The 14,910-nt window shown below is 43.2% G+C and overlaps 1 protein-coding gene across 3 annotated transcripts in view; it reads left to right on the top strand.

Annotated features, from left to right (window-relative positions):
• The first annotated feature begins 2,473 nt into the window (after positions 1-2,473).
• Positions 2,474-14,910, top strand: part of kidins220a (kinase D interacting substrate 220a) — a 98,049-nt gene continuing 85,612 nt past the window's right edge. For 2 of the 3 annotated variants that reach the window (XM_036962716.2, XM_036962715.2), the window contains exons 1-4: positions 4,976-5,210; positions 12,317-12,469; positions 12,686-12,784; positions 13,527-13,625. In XM_036962716.2, the coding sequence (XP_036818611.1) occupies positions 12,338-12,469; positions 12,686-12,784; positions 13,527-13,625 (330 nt within the window). In that variant the 5' untranslated portion in view covers positions 4,976-5,210; positions 12,317-12,337. Of the gene's footprint in view, positions 3,131-4,975; positions 5,211-12,316; positions 12,470-12,685; positions 12,785-13,526; positions 13,626-14,910 lie in introns of those variants that run through there. The other variant, XM_090220573.1, reaches the window with a different exon arrangement.

Genomic DNA, 14,910 nt, shown 5'->3' with positions numbered 1-14,910 from the left:
ACTTCCAGGTTAGACTACTGCAATGCTCTACTTTCCGGCTACCCGGATAAAGCACTAAATAAACTTCAGTTAGTGCTAAATACGGCTGCTAGAATCCTGACTAGAACCAAAAAATTTGATCATATTACTCCAGTGCTAGCCTCTCTACACTGGCTTCCTGTCAAAGCAAGGGCTGATTTCAAGGTTTTACTGCTAACCTACAAAGCATTACATGGGCTTGCTCCTATCTATCTCTCTGATTTGGTCCTGCCGTACATACCTACACGTACGCTACGGTCACAAGACGCAGGCCTCCTAATTGTCCCTAGAATTTTTAAGCAAACAGCTGGAGGCAGGGCTTTCTCCTATAGAGCTCCATTTTTATGGAACGGTCTGCCTACCCATGTCAGAGACGCAAACTCGGTCTCAACCTTTAAGTCTCTACTGAAGACTCATCTCTTCAGTGGGTCATATGATTGAGTGTAGTCTGGCCCAGGAGTGGGAGGGTGAACGGAAAGGCTCTGGAGCAACGAACCACCCTTGCTGTCTCTGCCTGGCCGGTTCCCCTCTTTCCACTGGGATTCTCTGCCTCTAACCCTATTGCAGGGGCTGAGTCACTGGCTTTACTGGGGCTCTCTCATGCCGTCCCTGGAGGGGGTGCGTCACCTGAGTGGGTTGAGTCACTGATGTGGTCATCCTGTCTGGGTTGCCCCCCCCCCCTTAAGTTGTGCCGTGGCGGAGGTCTTTGTGGGCTATACTCAGCCTTGTCTCAGGATGGTATGTTGGTGGTTGAAGATATCCCTCTAGTGGTGTGGGGGCTGTGCTTTGGCAAAGTGGGTGGGGTTATATCCTTCCTGTTTGGCCCTGTCCGGGGGTGTCCTCGGAGTGGGCCACAGTGTCTCCTGACCCCTCCTGTCTCAGCCTCCAGTATTTATGCTGCAGTAGTTTATGTGTCGGGGGGCTAGGGTCAGTTTGTTATATCTGGAGTACTTCTCCTGTCCTATTCGGTGTCCTGTGTGAATCTAAGTGTGCGTTCTCTAATTCTCTCCTTCTCTCTTTCTCTCTCTCGGAGGACCTGAGCCCTAGGACCATGCCCCAGGACTACCTGACATGATGACTCCTTGCTGTCCCCAGTCCACCTGACTGTGCTGCTGCTCCAGTTTCAACTATTCTGCCTTATTATTATTCGACCATGCTGGTCATTTATGAACATTTGAACATCTTGACCATGTTTTGTTATAATCTCCACCCGGCACAGCCAGAAGAGGACTGGCCATCCCACATATGCTCTCTCTAATTCTCTCTTTCTTTCTCTCTCTCGGAGGACCTGAGCCCTAGGACCATGCCCCAGGAATACCTGACATGATGACTCCTTGCTGTCCCCAGTCCACCTGACTGTGCTGCTGCTCCAGTTTCAACTATTCTGCCTTATTATTATTCGACCATGCTGGTCATTTATGAACATTTGAACATCTTGACCATGTTTTGTTATAATCTCCACCCGGCACAGCCAGAAGAGGACTGGCCACCCCACATAGCCTGGTTCCTCTCTAGGTTTCTTCCTAGGTTTTGGCCTTTCTAGGGAGTTTTTCCTAGCCACCGTGCTTCTTCACCTGCATTGCTTGCTGTTTGGGGTTTTAGGCTGGGTTTCTGTACAGCACTTTGAGATATCAGCTGATGTACGAAGGGCTATATAAATAAAATACATTTGATTGATTGTATTGCTAAGATTCTCAAACTTAAACCTCTACAGGATCGGTGTCCCGACCTCGGGTCGGTTGAGCTAAAGTAGGCTAATGTGATTAGCATGAGGTTGTAAGTAACAAGAACATTTCCCAGGACATAGGCATATCTGATCTGGGCAGAAAGCTTAAATGATTGTTAATCTAACTGCACTGTCCAATTTGCAGTAGCTATTTCAGTGTAGAATACCATCCTATTGTTTGAGGAGAGTGCACAATTATGAACTTAAATTTATGAATAAACCAATTAGGCACATTTGGCCAGTCTTGATACATATTTAATAGATATGCAATAGTTCATTGGATCAGTCTAAAACTTTGCACATACACTGCTGCTATTCAGTGGCCAAAGTCTAAATTGCACCTGGGCTACAATAATTCATTATGGCCTTTCTCTTGCATTTCAAAGATGCTACAAAAAAATAAAGACACCTTTTTTTGTGTGTATTTACCAGATGTAATGTGTTATTCTCCTACATTCATTTCACATTTCCACAAACTTCAGTGTTTCCTTTCAAATGGTATCAAGAATATGCATGTCCTTGCTTCAGGTCCTGAGCTACAGGCAGTTAGATTTCGGTATGTAATTTTAGGCGAAAATTTAAAATTGGGGTTGGATCCTTTAAGAGGTACACTCACTGACACAGGATAAACTTTATTCCTCATGTTGGCCCTCACCAAACCTTTAAATTGCCCTATCACTATAGCTGCACTTCTCCATATGGCCAGATTTAGTGGTATTCTCCCCTTTTAATGCTCATCATTGAAAAATGCCGAAAGGTCTGAAATAGACACCGAAGTCGACATACTGTACAGACAATGATCTATAGTAGGCTAAGTAAAACAACATGATTCGATCAACTGCTCTGCTAACTAGCTAGCTAAAGTGTAGTCTGTGGCTAGCTAAGAAGGATAAAGGGGACGTAAGAAGTTGAACACTTTATTCATTTCAATACAGCACATAGATTCACCATGGAAAGGCAGAAAAATGCATCCGGTCGCGCTAGTGAACGGTAGCCGACAGTGTTGGCTACAAATGACCCGCAGGAATTTGTAGTCTTGCCGAGGTCTTCTCTGTTGCCAATTAACATTTCGAATTTTTGAGAGTAAATTGAGGCGAATAAATTGATTAACAACTCACCTTGTTCGAGAGAGAATTACAAGGTCACCAAAACCGTCACGCCAAGTTAAGCCAACACCAAACATGTATTTAATTGGAAGTGTTTGGAAAATAAATTATGTCAAGACGATTGGAACCTTTTTCCGGGTGACCGCTAGTTTTTTTTTTTTTTTTACCGTGGAGGGGGGAAGAAGGCACACAGATACCAATGTTTGGAAGTCAAATATGACTTTCCTGTGAATATTTTGTCTCATATTTCCAGCCGAATAAGGACGAAATCAGCGGACAGGTAGAGTCAGTTCAAATGAAGTGTATTCAACATTTAGACTATATGTTAGGTAGGAGTGAGAAAATAAATGTCACATTCGGATTCGAAAGAGGCATCCCCTCTAGCGACATTGTGACAGCTTATTGTGCATAAACTGTCCAATAAGCTGTCACACTAACCAGTGGTGGAAAAAGTTCCCAACTGCCATACTTGAGTAAATGTAAAGATACCTTAATAGAAAATGACTCAAGTGAAAGTCACCCACTAAATTATTACTTGAGTAAAAGTACTTGGTTTGAAATATACTTGCTCAAATATGCTTAAGTATCAAAAGTAAAAGTACAAATCATTTCAAATTCCTTACATAAAGCGAACCAGACTGCACCTTTTTCTTGTTTTTTTTTAAACCAGGGTACACTAACAATCAGGCATAATTTACAAACAAAGCATGTGTGTTTAGTGAGTCCGCCAGATCAGAGGCGGTAGGGAGGACCAGGGATGTTCTCTTGATAAGTGTGTGAGTTATACAATTTTCCTGTCCGGCTAAGCATTCAAAATGTATGGTCTACTTCTGGGTGTCATGGAAAATGTATGGAGTAAAAAGTACATTATTTTTTATAGGAACGTAGTGAAGTAAAAGTTGTCAAATATAACTAGTACTTTAAAGCATTTTACTTAAGTACTTTATACCACTGACAGTAACCTGCCCATTACATTAGAAACATCTGAAGAGTTGTCTAGCTATCTTTAAAAGTCCGTCATTGGCATAGTTAGTCACCCATTATAGCCTATGGTTCATCATTTTTATGTTACACCTAGCTTTGATGCCAGCACAATGTCAAAAGTCTCTTGGTTGCGTCAGAGCTATGTTGGACCATGTCCCAATGGACTTTTAGGCCATTTAGGCTAGGTGCAAAATGACGAAACATTAACTCTGTACCTAGGCTGTTGCATTCAGAAACATGTCCTTTCTAAGCTGTCTGACCCTTTGCTCTTCCAAACAAAAGACCTTGTGACCAACACATTCCCATGGAAATATATCGTCAGCATTTTCATCCCCCATGACAGGAAGACAGGCTATAACGAGCTGACTGGTTAAATTTAGAGATCTTGGAACTACACTGAACAAAAAAATAGAAATGCAACATGAAACAATTTCATAGATTTTTACTGAGTTACAGTTCATATAAGAAAATCAGTCAATTGAAATGAATCAGTTAGGCCCTAATTTATGGAGTTAACATGTCTGGGGAATACAGATATGCCTCTGTTGGTCACAGATGCCTTAAAAAAAAAAGTAGGTGCGTGGATCAGAAAACCAGTCCATATGTGGTGTGACCACAATTTGCCTCATGCAGCGCGACACATCTCCTTCGCATAGAGTTGATCAGGCTGTTGATTGTGGAATGTTGACCCACTCCTATTCAATGGCTGTGCGAAGAGGCTGGTTATTGGCGGGAACTGGAACACGCCGTCGTACATGTTGATCCAGAGCATCCCACACATGCTCAATGGGTGACATGTCTGGTGAGTATGCAGGCCATGGAAGAACTGGGACATTTTCAGCTTCCTAGAATTTGGTACAGATCCTTGCGACATGGGTCAGTGTATTATCATGCTGAAACATGAGGTGATGGCAGCAGATGAATGGCATGACAATGGGCCTCAGGATCTCATCACAGTATCTCTGTGCATTCAAATTGCCATCGATAAAATGCAATTCTGTTCATTGTCTGTAGCTTATGCCTGCCCAAACCATGTGGGTATAGAGTTTTTACCTTGTCCTTCTTGTGGTATTTGAACCTAGAACTTATTTATCCTTTTCAGTAAATGTGCATCAGAAGGTAATATGCATTAATTCATTAGTATTTGACCGGGTTTCATTATTGAGACATCCGCTTTTTAAAAGCTGTGAAAGGATGGATTCAGTGACAATGGGGTTGGGGCATGGCTCTGCCTGCTCATCCATTATTCATGAGAGTCAGGGAGGGATGTGGAGCCTAGGCAGCGCTTGTTGATACTCAGTCAGTGTGGGTGAGGGATAGTAATTGAAGAACAGCCATTGCCATTCAGTGCAGTCAAATTGACATTTTCCATAAAGGTAAGCCACTCGGTTCTTTGTTAGTTATTTGACTTTGCTCATTGCTATTTGTGAGGCTTGTATAAAATTAAGGCTATTTAGTCTACTTATCTTCTATTTCTTGGTGTTTCTTTGTTGGTTTCTGTTTTGCAATGGTGGGGGATGAGGTGAAGTTTTCAACCCCCTCAATCAATACTCTGTGCAGGGAATCCTTGAGGTTCCATTGATTGTTGTCTGGTCACTCATTGTCCATTCTTTTGTGCTGATAGCGGCTGTGCTGCCTCTGATACACATGAGGGTGTGTCAGCGGGTTCGTGTTGCCTCAGCTGTAAACAAAGGCTCTGTTCAGTTGTGTGTATGAATAATCTGATATGAGAGAAAATAAATCATAGACCTTTTTTTTTCATTTTAAACTAAGCCTGTTATCTGCTAGCCTTACCATACTTTCTTTGATTTAGCCTATGTAGGCCTAAAGGCAGAGAATCAGATTCAATTTTCTTCATCTGCTGTTTGGTGGCAGACTGATGTAGCCACCAGTTTTCAAAATATGCTTCTTTCTTACAATCATACAGGCAGTGTTGAATCTTAATTTTTTCAAACAAAGTTTTATGCATTTATGATGTTGGAAGAATAATTAAGACCTATCTAAGGTCTTTGCTGAAGTTAATATATTATGTATAGGCTAATAAAATGATTCATTCAAGTTTTATAGGCTAAATCATTATATTTGTTTAGGCATACATTTTCAGGCTCCGTTGCTCATGAAGGCTTTTCCAGCTCTTTTTGTCTTAAGTTTTGTCATTGGGCATACCGCATAATTCTGCAAGTAGACGGCACAACAATCGTTCTCCACTTAGCCAATCCTTGAAAGGTTTCCCCATCTCATTTGTTTGATTATTTTTCAACTAAATCATGCTATGTAGGCTAAGGCCTAATGATCAGCTACAATCGCTGATAGTAAAAAGGCAATTTTAGGCCGAGACCCTGCCCTTGTCCAATAGACAAAGTTAAGAAGGCACAGCACATCCTGACATAGCCTAAGTAGCAGAAATTGGAGTGCTGTGTATGTCCATAACTGCCAATTAAGTAGGCTTCGGGCTTTTTCTTTGCCTTCAATGATGGAGCTCATCTCATTATTGTATTGGGCTGTATTGTTTTGTCTTATAGTCTAACGTAGCCATGGTGACTGCTTTGCTCTCATTATTCCTCTATGTCTGGAATACGTACTGTAGTTCCTAATTAGTTCAGATTGTCAGAAGTATGAGTGGGTTCGACATCTTTGGTTCAGAGACAGGGTAATGGGGGCATAGCCTACTGTTATTAGGGGTAGCCATTTCATTATTATTTTTTTGACTGTTTGAGTACTCGTGTGTTTTTTTTTTTAGAGTACTCGAATGAAAATAAAAAATATTTTTAGAACAAAAGGCCCGCACTGGATATATTTTTTTGCGCATTTATCTATACTGAGCAAAAATAGAAACGCAACGTGTGAAGTGTTGGTCGCATGTTTCATGAGCTGAAATAAAAATAATCCCTGAAATCTTCCATACGCACCAAAAGCCTATCAAGAAGCTATTTAAACAGTATAAGGCCACTCTAAAATGTGCGGTTTTGTCACACAACACAATGCCACAGATGTCTCAAGTTTTGAGGGAGCGTGAAATTGGCATGCTGACTACAGGAATGTCCACCAGAGCCGTTACCAGATAATTTAATGTTAATTTCTCTACTATAAGCCTCCTCCAACATCTTTTTAGAGATCTGGCGGTACGTCCATCCGGCCTCACATCCGCAGACCACGTGTAACCACGCCAGCCTAGGACCTACCCATCCGGCTTCTTCACCTGTGGGATGGTCTGAGACGAGCCACCCGGACAGCTGATGAAACGGTGGGAACTGTCTCAGGGAAGTTCATCTACGTGCTCGTCGTCCTCACCAGGGTCTTGACCAGATTGCAGTTCAACATCGTAACTGACTTCAGGGAGCAAATGCTCTCCTTCGATATCCACTGGCACGCTAGAGAAGTGTGCTCTTCACGGATGATCCCCGGTTGAATCTGTCCCGGGCAGATGTGTATGGCGTCATGTGGGCGAGCGGTTTGCTGATGTCAATGTTGTGAATAGAGTGCCCCATGGTGGTGGGGTTATGGTATGGGCAGGCATAAGCTACGGACAACGAACACAGTTGCAATTTATCAATGGCAATTTTAATGCACAGAGATACTGTGATGAGATTCTGAGGCCCATTGCAGTGCCATTTATCCGCCGCCATCACCTCATGTTTCAGCATGATAATGCCCATGTCGCAAGGATCTGTACACAATTCCTGGAAACTGAAAATGTCCCAGTTCTTCCATGGCCTGTATACTCACCAGACATGTCACCCACTGAGCATGTGTGGGATGCTCAAGATCGCCGTGTTCCAGTTCACGCCAATATCCAGCAACTTCGCACAGCCAATGAAGAAGAGTGGGACAACATTCCACAGGCCACAATCAACAGCCTGAACAACTTAACGTGAAGGAGATGTGTCACGCTGCATAAGGCAAATGGTGGTCACATCAGATACTGACTGGTTTGATGATTCACACCCCTACCATTTTTTAAAAAGATATTTGTGACTAACAGATGCATATCTATAATCCCAGTCATGTGTTATACATAGATTAGGGCCCAATGAATTTATTTCAATTGACTGATTTCCTTATATGAATTTATATGAATTATTTTAAATTGTTGCATGTTGTGTTTTATATTTTTGTTCAGTGTATATGCCAATAGTGTGCATCAATGCCTACTTTATCATAACCATTACAGATAACAAATTCTAATTGCTAAATGGGCCTGACAATGGGCCTCAGGATCTTGTCACTGTATTTCTGTGCATTCAAGTTGCCATAAAAACAATGCAATTTTGTTCGTTGTCTGTAGTTTGTGCCTGCCCATACTATAACCACACCGCCACCATGGGGCACTGTGTTCACAACATTGACATCAGCAAACCGCTTGCCCACACGATACCATACTCGTGGCCTGCGGTTGTGAGGCTGGTTGGACTTACTGCCAAATTTTCGAAAAAGTCGTTGGAGGAGGCTTATAGTAGAGAAATGTACATTCAATTCGCTGGCAACTGCTCTGGTGGACATTCCTGTAGTCAGCATGCCAATTGCACGCTCCCTCAAAACTTGAGACAACTATGGCATTCTGTTGTGTGACACAACTGCACACTTTAGAGTGGCCTTTTATTGTCCCCAGAACAAGGTGCAACTGTGTAATGATCATGCTGTTTATTTATTTTTTATTACTCCTTTTTCTCCCCAATTTCGTGGTATCCAATTGGTAGTTAGTCTTGTCTCTGCAACTCCCATACAGACTCGGGAGAGGCGACGGTTGAGAGCCGTGCGTCCTCCGAAACACAACCCAACCGAGCCGCCCCGCTTCTTGACACAATGCCCACTTAACCCGGAAGCCAGCCACACCAATGTGTCGGAGGAAACACCGTACACCTGGCGACCATGTCAGCGTGCACTGCGCTCGGCCCGCCACAGGATTCGCTAGTGTACGATGGGACAAGGACATCCCTGCCGGCCAAACCCTCCCCTTACCCGGACGACGTTGGGCCAATTGTGCGCCGCCCCATGGGTCTCCCGATCGCGACAGAGCCTGGACTTAAACCCAGAATCTCTAGTGGCACAGCTAGCACTGATCATGCAGTTTAATCAGTTCATTGATATGCCACACCTGTCTGTTACTTTTGCTCATGACAGGTGGGATCAACACTTCACACTGAACAACATTATAAACACAACATGTAATTTCATATACTCAGTCAATAAAAAAGTGCCATTTACTATTCAAATATTATATCATTAACACAATCTTCAAAAGGGAAGTAACCTCAGCAGTGGCACTTGCTTGTAGAACCCTACGGCTGTGCAATGGCATAGCCTTGTTTTGTTCATTTAGCAGACAAGACACTTATTTTCCAAGCTCTTATCACAGTCAAGACACGCCCATTTTATAGTAAAAAAACATGATGTAATATAATAAAATAGAACAGAGTAGTGCAAAATGATTCTTATTTCTCGTAAGGTTTTTGTTCTACATTATTTTGTTGTACTGCATTGTTTGGTTTAGAGCTTGCAAGAACGGCATTCCACTGTACTTGTGCACATGACATTCATTTAACTTGATGTGCATCCTGCGCCTGGAACAGTTATTCCCCAGGAGTGATCATTTGAAACCGGGCTCAATTTGGCGAGTTGAAAGACCATTTTTTTCAGGGTTGCAAGCCAAAATCGGTCATATTTTCGATATACAGATTTGTAGTTTATTCTGCCTGTTCTTTGGAATTTTCTAAAATGGATTAACAATTCCACATTGAATGCTGCATGGGGATGAATTACTCTGTTTGGTGATTAGGCCTAAGCTTAATGATTCTGATTAAAATACACAATTTGATGAAGACAAACTTAAGTTTTTGCATATTTTCAGTGTGGACCCTGTATGTTTAGGGAGGTTATTGCGTACAAATTCCGAATGGCACTAGCAGTTCGCAAAGGAGGGTTGTCAGTAGTGACCACAGCCACAAAGTCATACATCCCACCTATTTATACCTAACCCTTAACCACACTGTTAACCTTAAATTAAGAACAAAAAGCTTTTTTTCCCTTCCTGAATTTGGGCGATATAGCCAATTTTGACTTTGTTCATGCGGTGATAAACGCAAGTTGGCCTAAGCGAAAAATAAAAATAGACCAGACGCAATTATTTCAAAACTGCAGTTTATTATTGGAACACATATTTCCCTGCTTCAGTCAACCAGTCCATTTTGAATTTGTGATACAACTGTCATCATTTGGCAATAAATGTAGCTTGTGTATCCCATTAGTTAGTTGTTATAGGCCTAACAGAGCTTGTGCGTACACTCGGCATGTGTGTAGAGGGAGTGGTCAGAACGCAATTGAGCGAGTGAGACACAGATGGAACAAGGGAATTTTGGGAGAAAAACCGTGTGATGCTTGGCATGGTTTATTTTTTGTTCTGTACCGCAAATGCACATGCACAAATATAACACTAGAGTCCAAATGAAATGTAAGTGTTCTTCAAGACAAGATTTAAACCAAATCGTTTTAAAGTATATAAAAAATAAATCTGGTTAAAGATCGAGTTTTGACAGTTCATTTGAGTGCTTGAATACTCATGCCCGTCTCTAACTGTTATAATTATAGTTGCTGTCCAGTCTCATGTCCTCTGCCATACTTATTAGGCCTGTATGAAATACAAGTGTACAGTGCATTCGGAAAGTATTCAGACCCCTTGACTTTTTAGTTAGTCATTCTAAAATGGATTAAATCACCCCCCCCCCCCCATCAATCTACACACAGTACCCCATAATGACAAAGCAAAAACAAAAGTTTTTTTGACATTTTTCCAAATGTATAAAAATATATGAAACTGAAATATCACATTTACATAAGTATTCAGACCCTTTACATAGTACTTTTGTTGAAGCACCTTTGGCGGTGATTTTTCTCCCATTCTCTGCAGATCCTATGAAGCTCTGCCAGGTTGGATGCGGAGCATCGCTGCACAGCTACTTTCAGATCTCTCCAGAGATGTTCCATCGGGTTCAAGTCTGGGCTCTGGCTGGGCCACTCAAGGACATTCAGAGACTTGTCTCGAAGCCACTCATGCGTTGTCTTGGTTGTGTGATTATGGTAATTGTCCTGTTGGAAGGTGAAGCTTCGCCCCAGTCTGTGGTCCTGACTGCTCTGGAGCAGGTTTTTATCAAGGATCTCTCTGTACTGTGCTCAGTTAATCTTTCCCTAGATCCTCACTAGTCTCCCAGTCCCTGTCACTGAAAAACATCCCCCCCAGCATGATGCTACCACAACCAATTTGTATTTATTTTATTTATTTAACTAGGCAAGTCGGTTAAGAACAAATTCTTATTTACAATGACATCCTAACCCGGGCGGCGCTGGGCCAACCATGCTTCACCATAGGGATGGTGGCAGGTTGCTTCCAGACGCTTGGCATTCAGGCCATGGTTTCATCAGACTAGATGTTTCTAAAGGTCTGAGAGTCCTTTAGGTGCCTTTTGTCGAACTCCAAGCGGGCTGTCATGTGCTTTTTACTGAGGAGTGCTTCCGTCTGGCCACTCTACCTTAAAGGCCTGATTGGTGGAGTGCTGCAGAGATGGTTGTCCTTCTGGAAGGTTCTCCCATCTCCACACAGGAGCTCTGTCAGAGTGACCATTGGGTTCTTGGTCACCTCCCTGACCAAGGCCCTTCTTCCCCGATTGCTCAGTTTGGCCGAGCGGCCAGCTCTAGGAAGAGTCTTGGTGGTTCCTAATTTCAAGCCTCATAGCAGAGGGTCTGAATACTTATGTAAATAAGGTATTTTTTAAATATATTTTTTTATAAATTTGCAAAAATGTCTAAACCTGTTTTTGCTTTGTCCATTATGGGGTATTGTGTGTAGATTGAGGAGGAAAATAAGGCTGTAACGTAAGAAAATGTGGAAAAAGGTAAGGGGTCTGATTACTTTCCGAATGCACTCTGTCTGCACTGCTCACTGTTTGCTTCTACGAAGTTGAACTTCTGATAACATATCAAAGCTCAAAGAAATACCATCCTTTTGAAACACAAAACAGTGAGTGGACAACAAACAATCCCTTTGTTTGTACTGCTTGGCTTAGGGCCTATTTACAGTCATAATCCATTCATTTGATTTAACTATGTCAGTAACACATCCATAACGCGTTTAGAAGCATTTTGACCGGTGGATGCTGCTGAGGGGAGGACGGCTCATAATAATGGCTGGAACGGAGCAAATGGAATGGCATCAAACACATGGTCACCACGTTTGATGTATTTGATACCGTTCAACCTATTCAACTCCAGCCATTACCCCCGAGCCCGTCCTCACTAATTAAGGTGCCACCAACCTCCTGTGATGTTGACTGACGTTTGAACTAAAAACATCAACTTGTGGTTGTTGACTCATGGCTTATTAATGTGTTGGGTTGTCCTTATGACAATGTGCCTCGAATATGTCCAGCCAGCTTTGACTGTGCCAGGTGCATGTGTACATAGGCTAATAACCTCTCTTTGTGTCTCCTAGTCACGGTGGTGAGGCGTAGTCATGGACACCACCACCTCTCTGAAGATGACCACTCTGGCCACCCAGAGCCTGTTCAGCTACGTTGAGGAGAACAACGTGCCGGCCATAAAAGCCCACCTGGACAAGTTCAAGGAGGTGGACAGCAGGAGCGAGGTGAGTCAACGACCACTGGATACTAGGCATCGCGCGGAACACAGTAAACATACAAATGAGAGTTAACATAAACATCTAAATAAGTACTAGGCTAATTTGTTTAGCTGGGTTTTGCTATAAAAGTGAATGCTCCAATTAAATCAGTGCTCGGGTAACTATTTTGTGATTAGTGACCGTCTCTCTGTCTCTGCCCCCCCCCCCCCACCCCCCCTTCAGAATGGTCAGACTCTCCTCATGGTGACGTCAGAGCAGGGCAACATAGAGATGGTCCAGGAGCTCATCAGGAGAGGAGCCAACGTCAACCTGGACGACGTGGTACACTCACACACACACACACACACTCGCACACCACACTTAAAAGAAATGGTAGCTAGACAATGGGTTTGAGGGTTGCTGTCACATGACTTTTAGACCTAGGACTTTTCCAATCACAGCCACACGCCTATGCTCAGGACAGGGAGAATAAGTCTGCTGGGAACACGTAAGATTTAGGTCGCTCAAGGTACATAGTAAAAACCATGGTTCAACCCTGAAATGCACCATGATGCCAACAGAATACATTACCGCACAAAGTTAACATTTGGTCTCCACTGCCCGAAAAGCCCTTAGTGTCCAGCCTGATGAACTCACCACACTGTGGGTTAACACAGAGACCCATAATGAGCACCTGTCGAATGCCTCAGGCCTCTGTTAAAGTAAATTACAGGGTGTAGAGCTGCTGTCTCCATCAACACACCCAGCCTCAACCTCTTACTAAACCTCAGACACACACACTCAGACTCTCACTACACCAGACTGAGTGAGACGGACCAGACCTGGACACCGCGTCTCTCTCTCCCTCTCTCCTTTGCTCTCTGTTCTCTATCTGACACGCTCTCTCTGTCACCTCCACCCCGCGTCCATGAGCACCTGGTACGACCAGCTGGTAGGTACAGCACTGTGCAGCGGATTAATACAGACCGGCAGCCCTCTGATTGGTGGTGGTCCACGGCGACGACGACATGATTGGAGTTTCCGTGGTGACCAAGTGTAACCCCTGTGTTCTGCCCGTCAACAGGACTGCTGGACGGCACTTATCTCAGCGGCTAAGGAGGGCCATGTGGAGGTGGTGAAGGAGCTGCTGGCCAACAATGCCAGCCTGGAGCACCGGGACATGGTGAGAGAGGAGGGTGGGCACTGGGTACAGGGTATTGGGCAAGGACATTGCAGAGTGGACACTAAAGTAAACTTTGGGCAACATGAAGTAAAGCTTTTGTACCTGTGTGTAACATTTCTCTTGAAGTAGTAGTTTGATTGAAAAAGTGTGGAAAAAACAGCATAACTAAAAGATGAAAGGAGGATTATTTTAGGTTGGACCGTCTTTTATCTGGATGCATTTTCAAAAGCGGTCAACCGTCTGGGGTGAACAAGGTCACCTACAACTCTGGCACAGCAGTCATTGACTGTCATTGATGGTGGCCATTGGGTATTTTGTATGAGAGCTATAATGCAGTACAATACTTGCTTTATTGGTCCATTTGCACTGAAATTCATATTTTCCTTGCTGTCACAATACCCAACGCGCGCACACACACACAAACACACACACGCACACACGCAGTAGAAAGAGTCTATTCATATTCTTCCTCTACTGTCTTATGTCTGACTTCAATCCATTCCAGGCTGCTTTGAAGTGATTTATCCATTAGATTGGGATGCGATTCCATTACCTCCAATATAATCTCCTCCGTTTTGTAATAATTGCATTTACTGAGCTCTGGATGTCCGGAGTACATTAACCTGGGATATGGTTAATATCTGTAATACAAACCTCTCAGTGGAAGAAGCCTACTTCACATCCTATTCTGTCTGCAGCTCTGTTCGTTCACAGTACGGTTTAGGTTATTCAATAGGCCGTGTTTTTGCACTTCTGCATGTTCCCCGGAGGGGTAAAGACTAATTGACAGTGTTCATTGTGAGTGTCATGGCCAAAGCTTTTGCCTTCTGAAATGTGCTATTTCCATTTCATATTTACACTGGTACACTGGTTCTAGTGTAAGGTGACTCAGGCACTCAATCATGGCTGTGTTGCGTGTCAGTTCGGGAACAGTTTCTGCATATGTTATGACGACATTATGTGACATTATGTGGCTATTTATTTATTTATTTTTGTACGTTTTGGACTTCGGCAAGAGATTTTTCGTCTCTTCAATGTTTTGCCAAAAGTCGCTAGCCGACGTCGGCGACTGGCCGACCGTAGGATTCTTCAACGAAGTGCCTGTTGTCATTCAACGAGAGATGACTCATCCTCACGCACATTTTTTCACTTGAGAAATACTGCACCAGACGTCTTAGTCAGATGGAAAATCTCCTCGTCAAAAACAGGAAAATGTAACACAGATTTATTGAGGGATCTTGGATTCGTTCTGACTATTTTGAGGAAGTGCATACTGGCTACGGTG

Source organism: Oncorhynchus mykiss, chromosome 25, assembly GCF_057628025.1.
Source record: "Oncorhynchus mykiss isolate SJ-2025 chromosome 25, ASM5762802v1, whole genome shotgun sequence".
Classification (NCBI taxonomy): Eukaryota; Metazoa; Chordata; class Actinopteri; order Salmoniformes; family Salmonidae; genus Oncorhynchus; species Oncorhynchus mykiss.
This window is presented reverse-complemented; position numbering and strand designations above follow the sequence as displayed.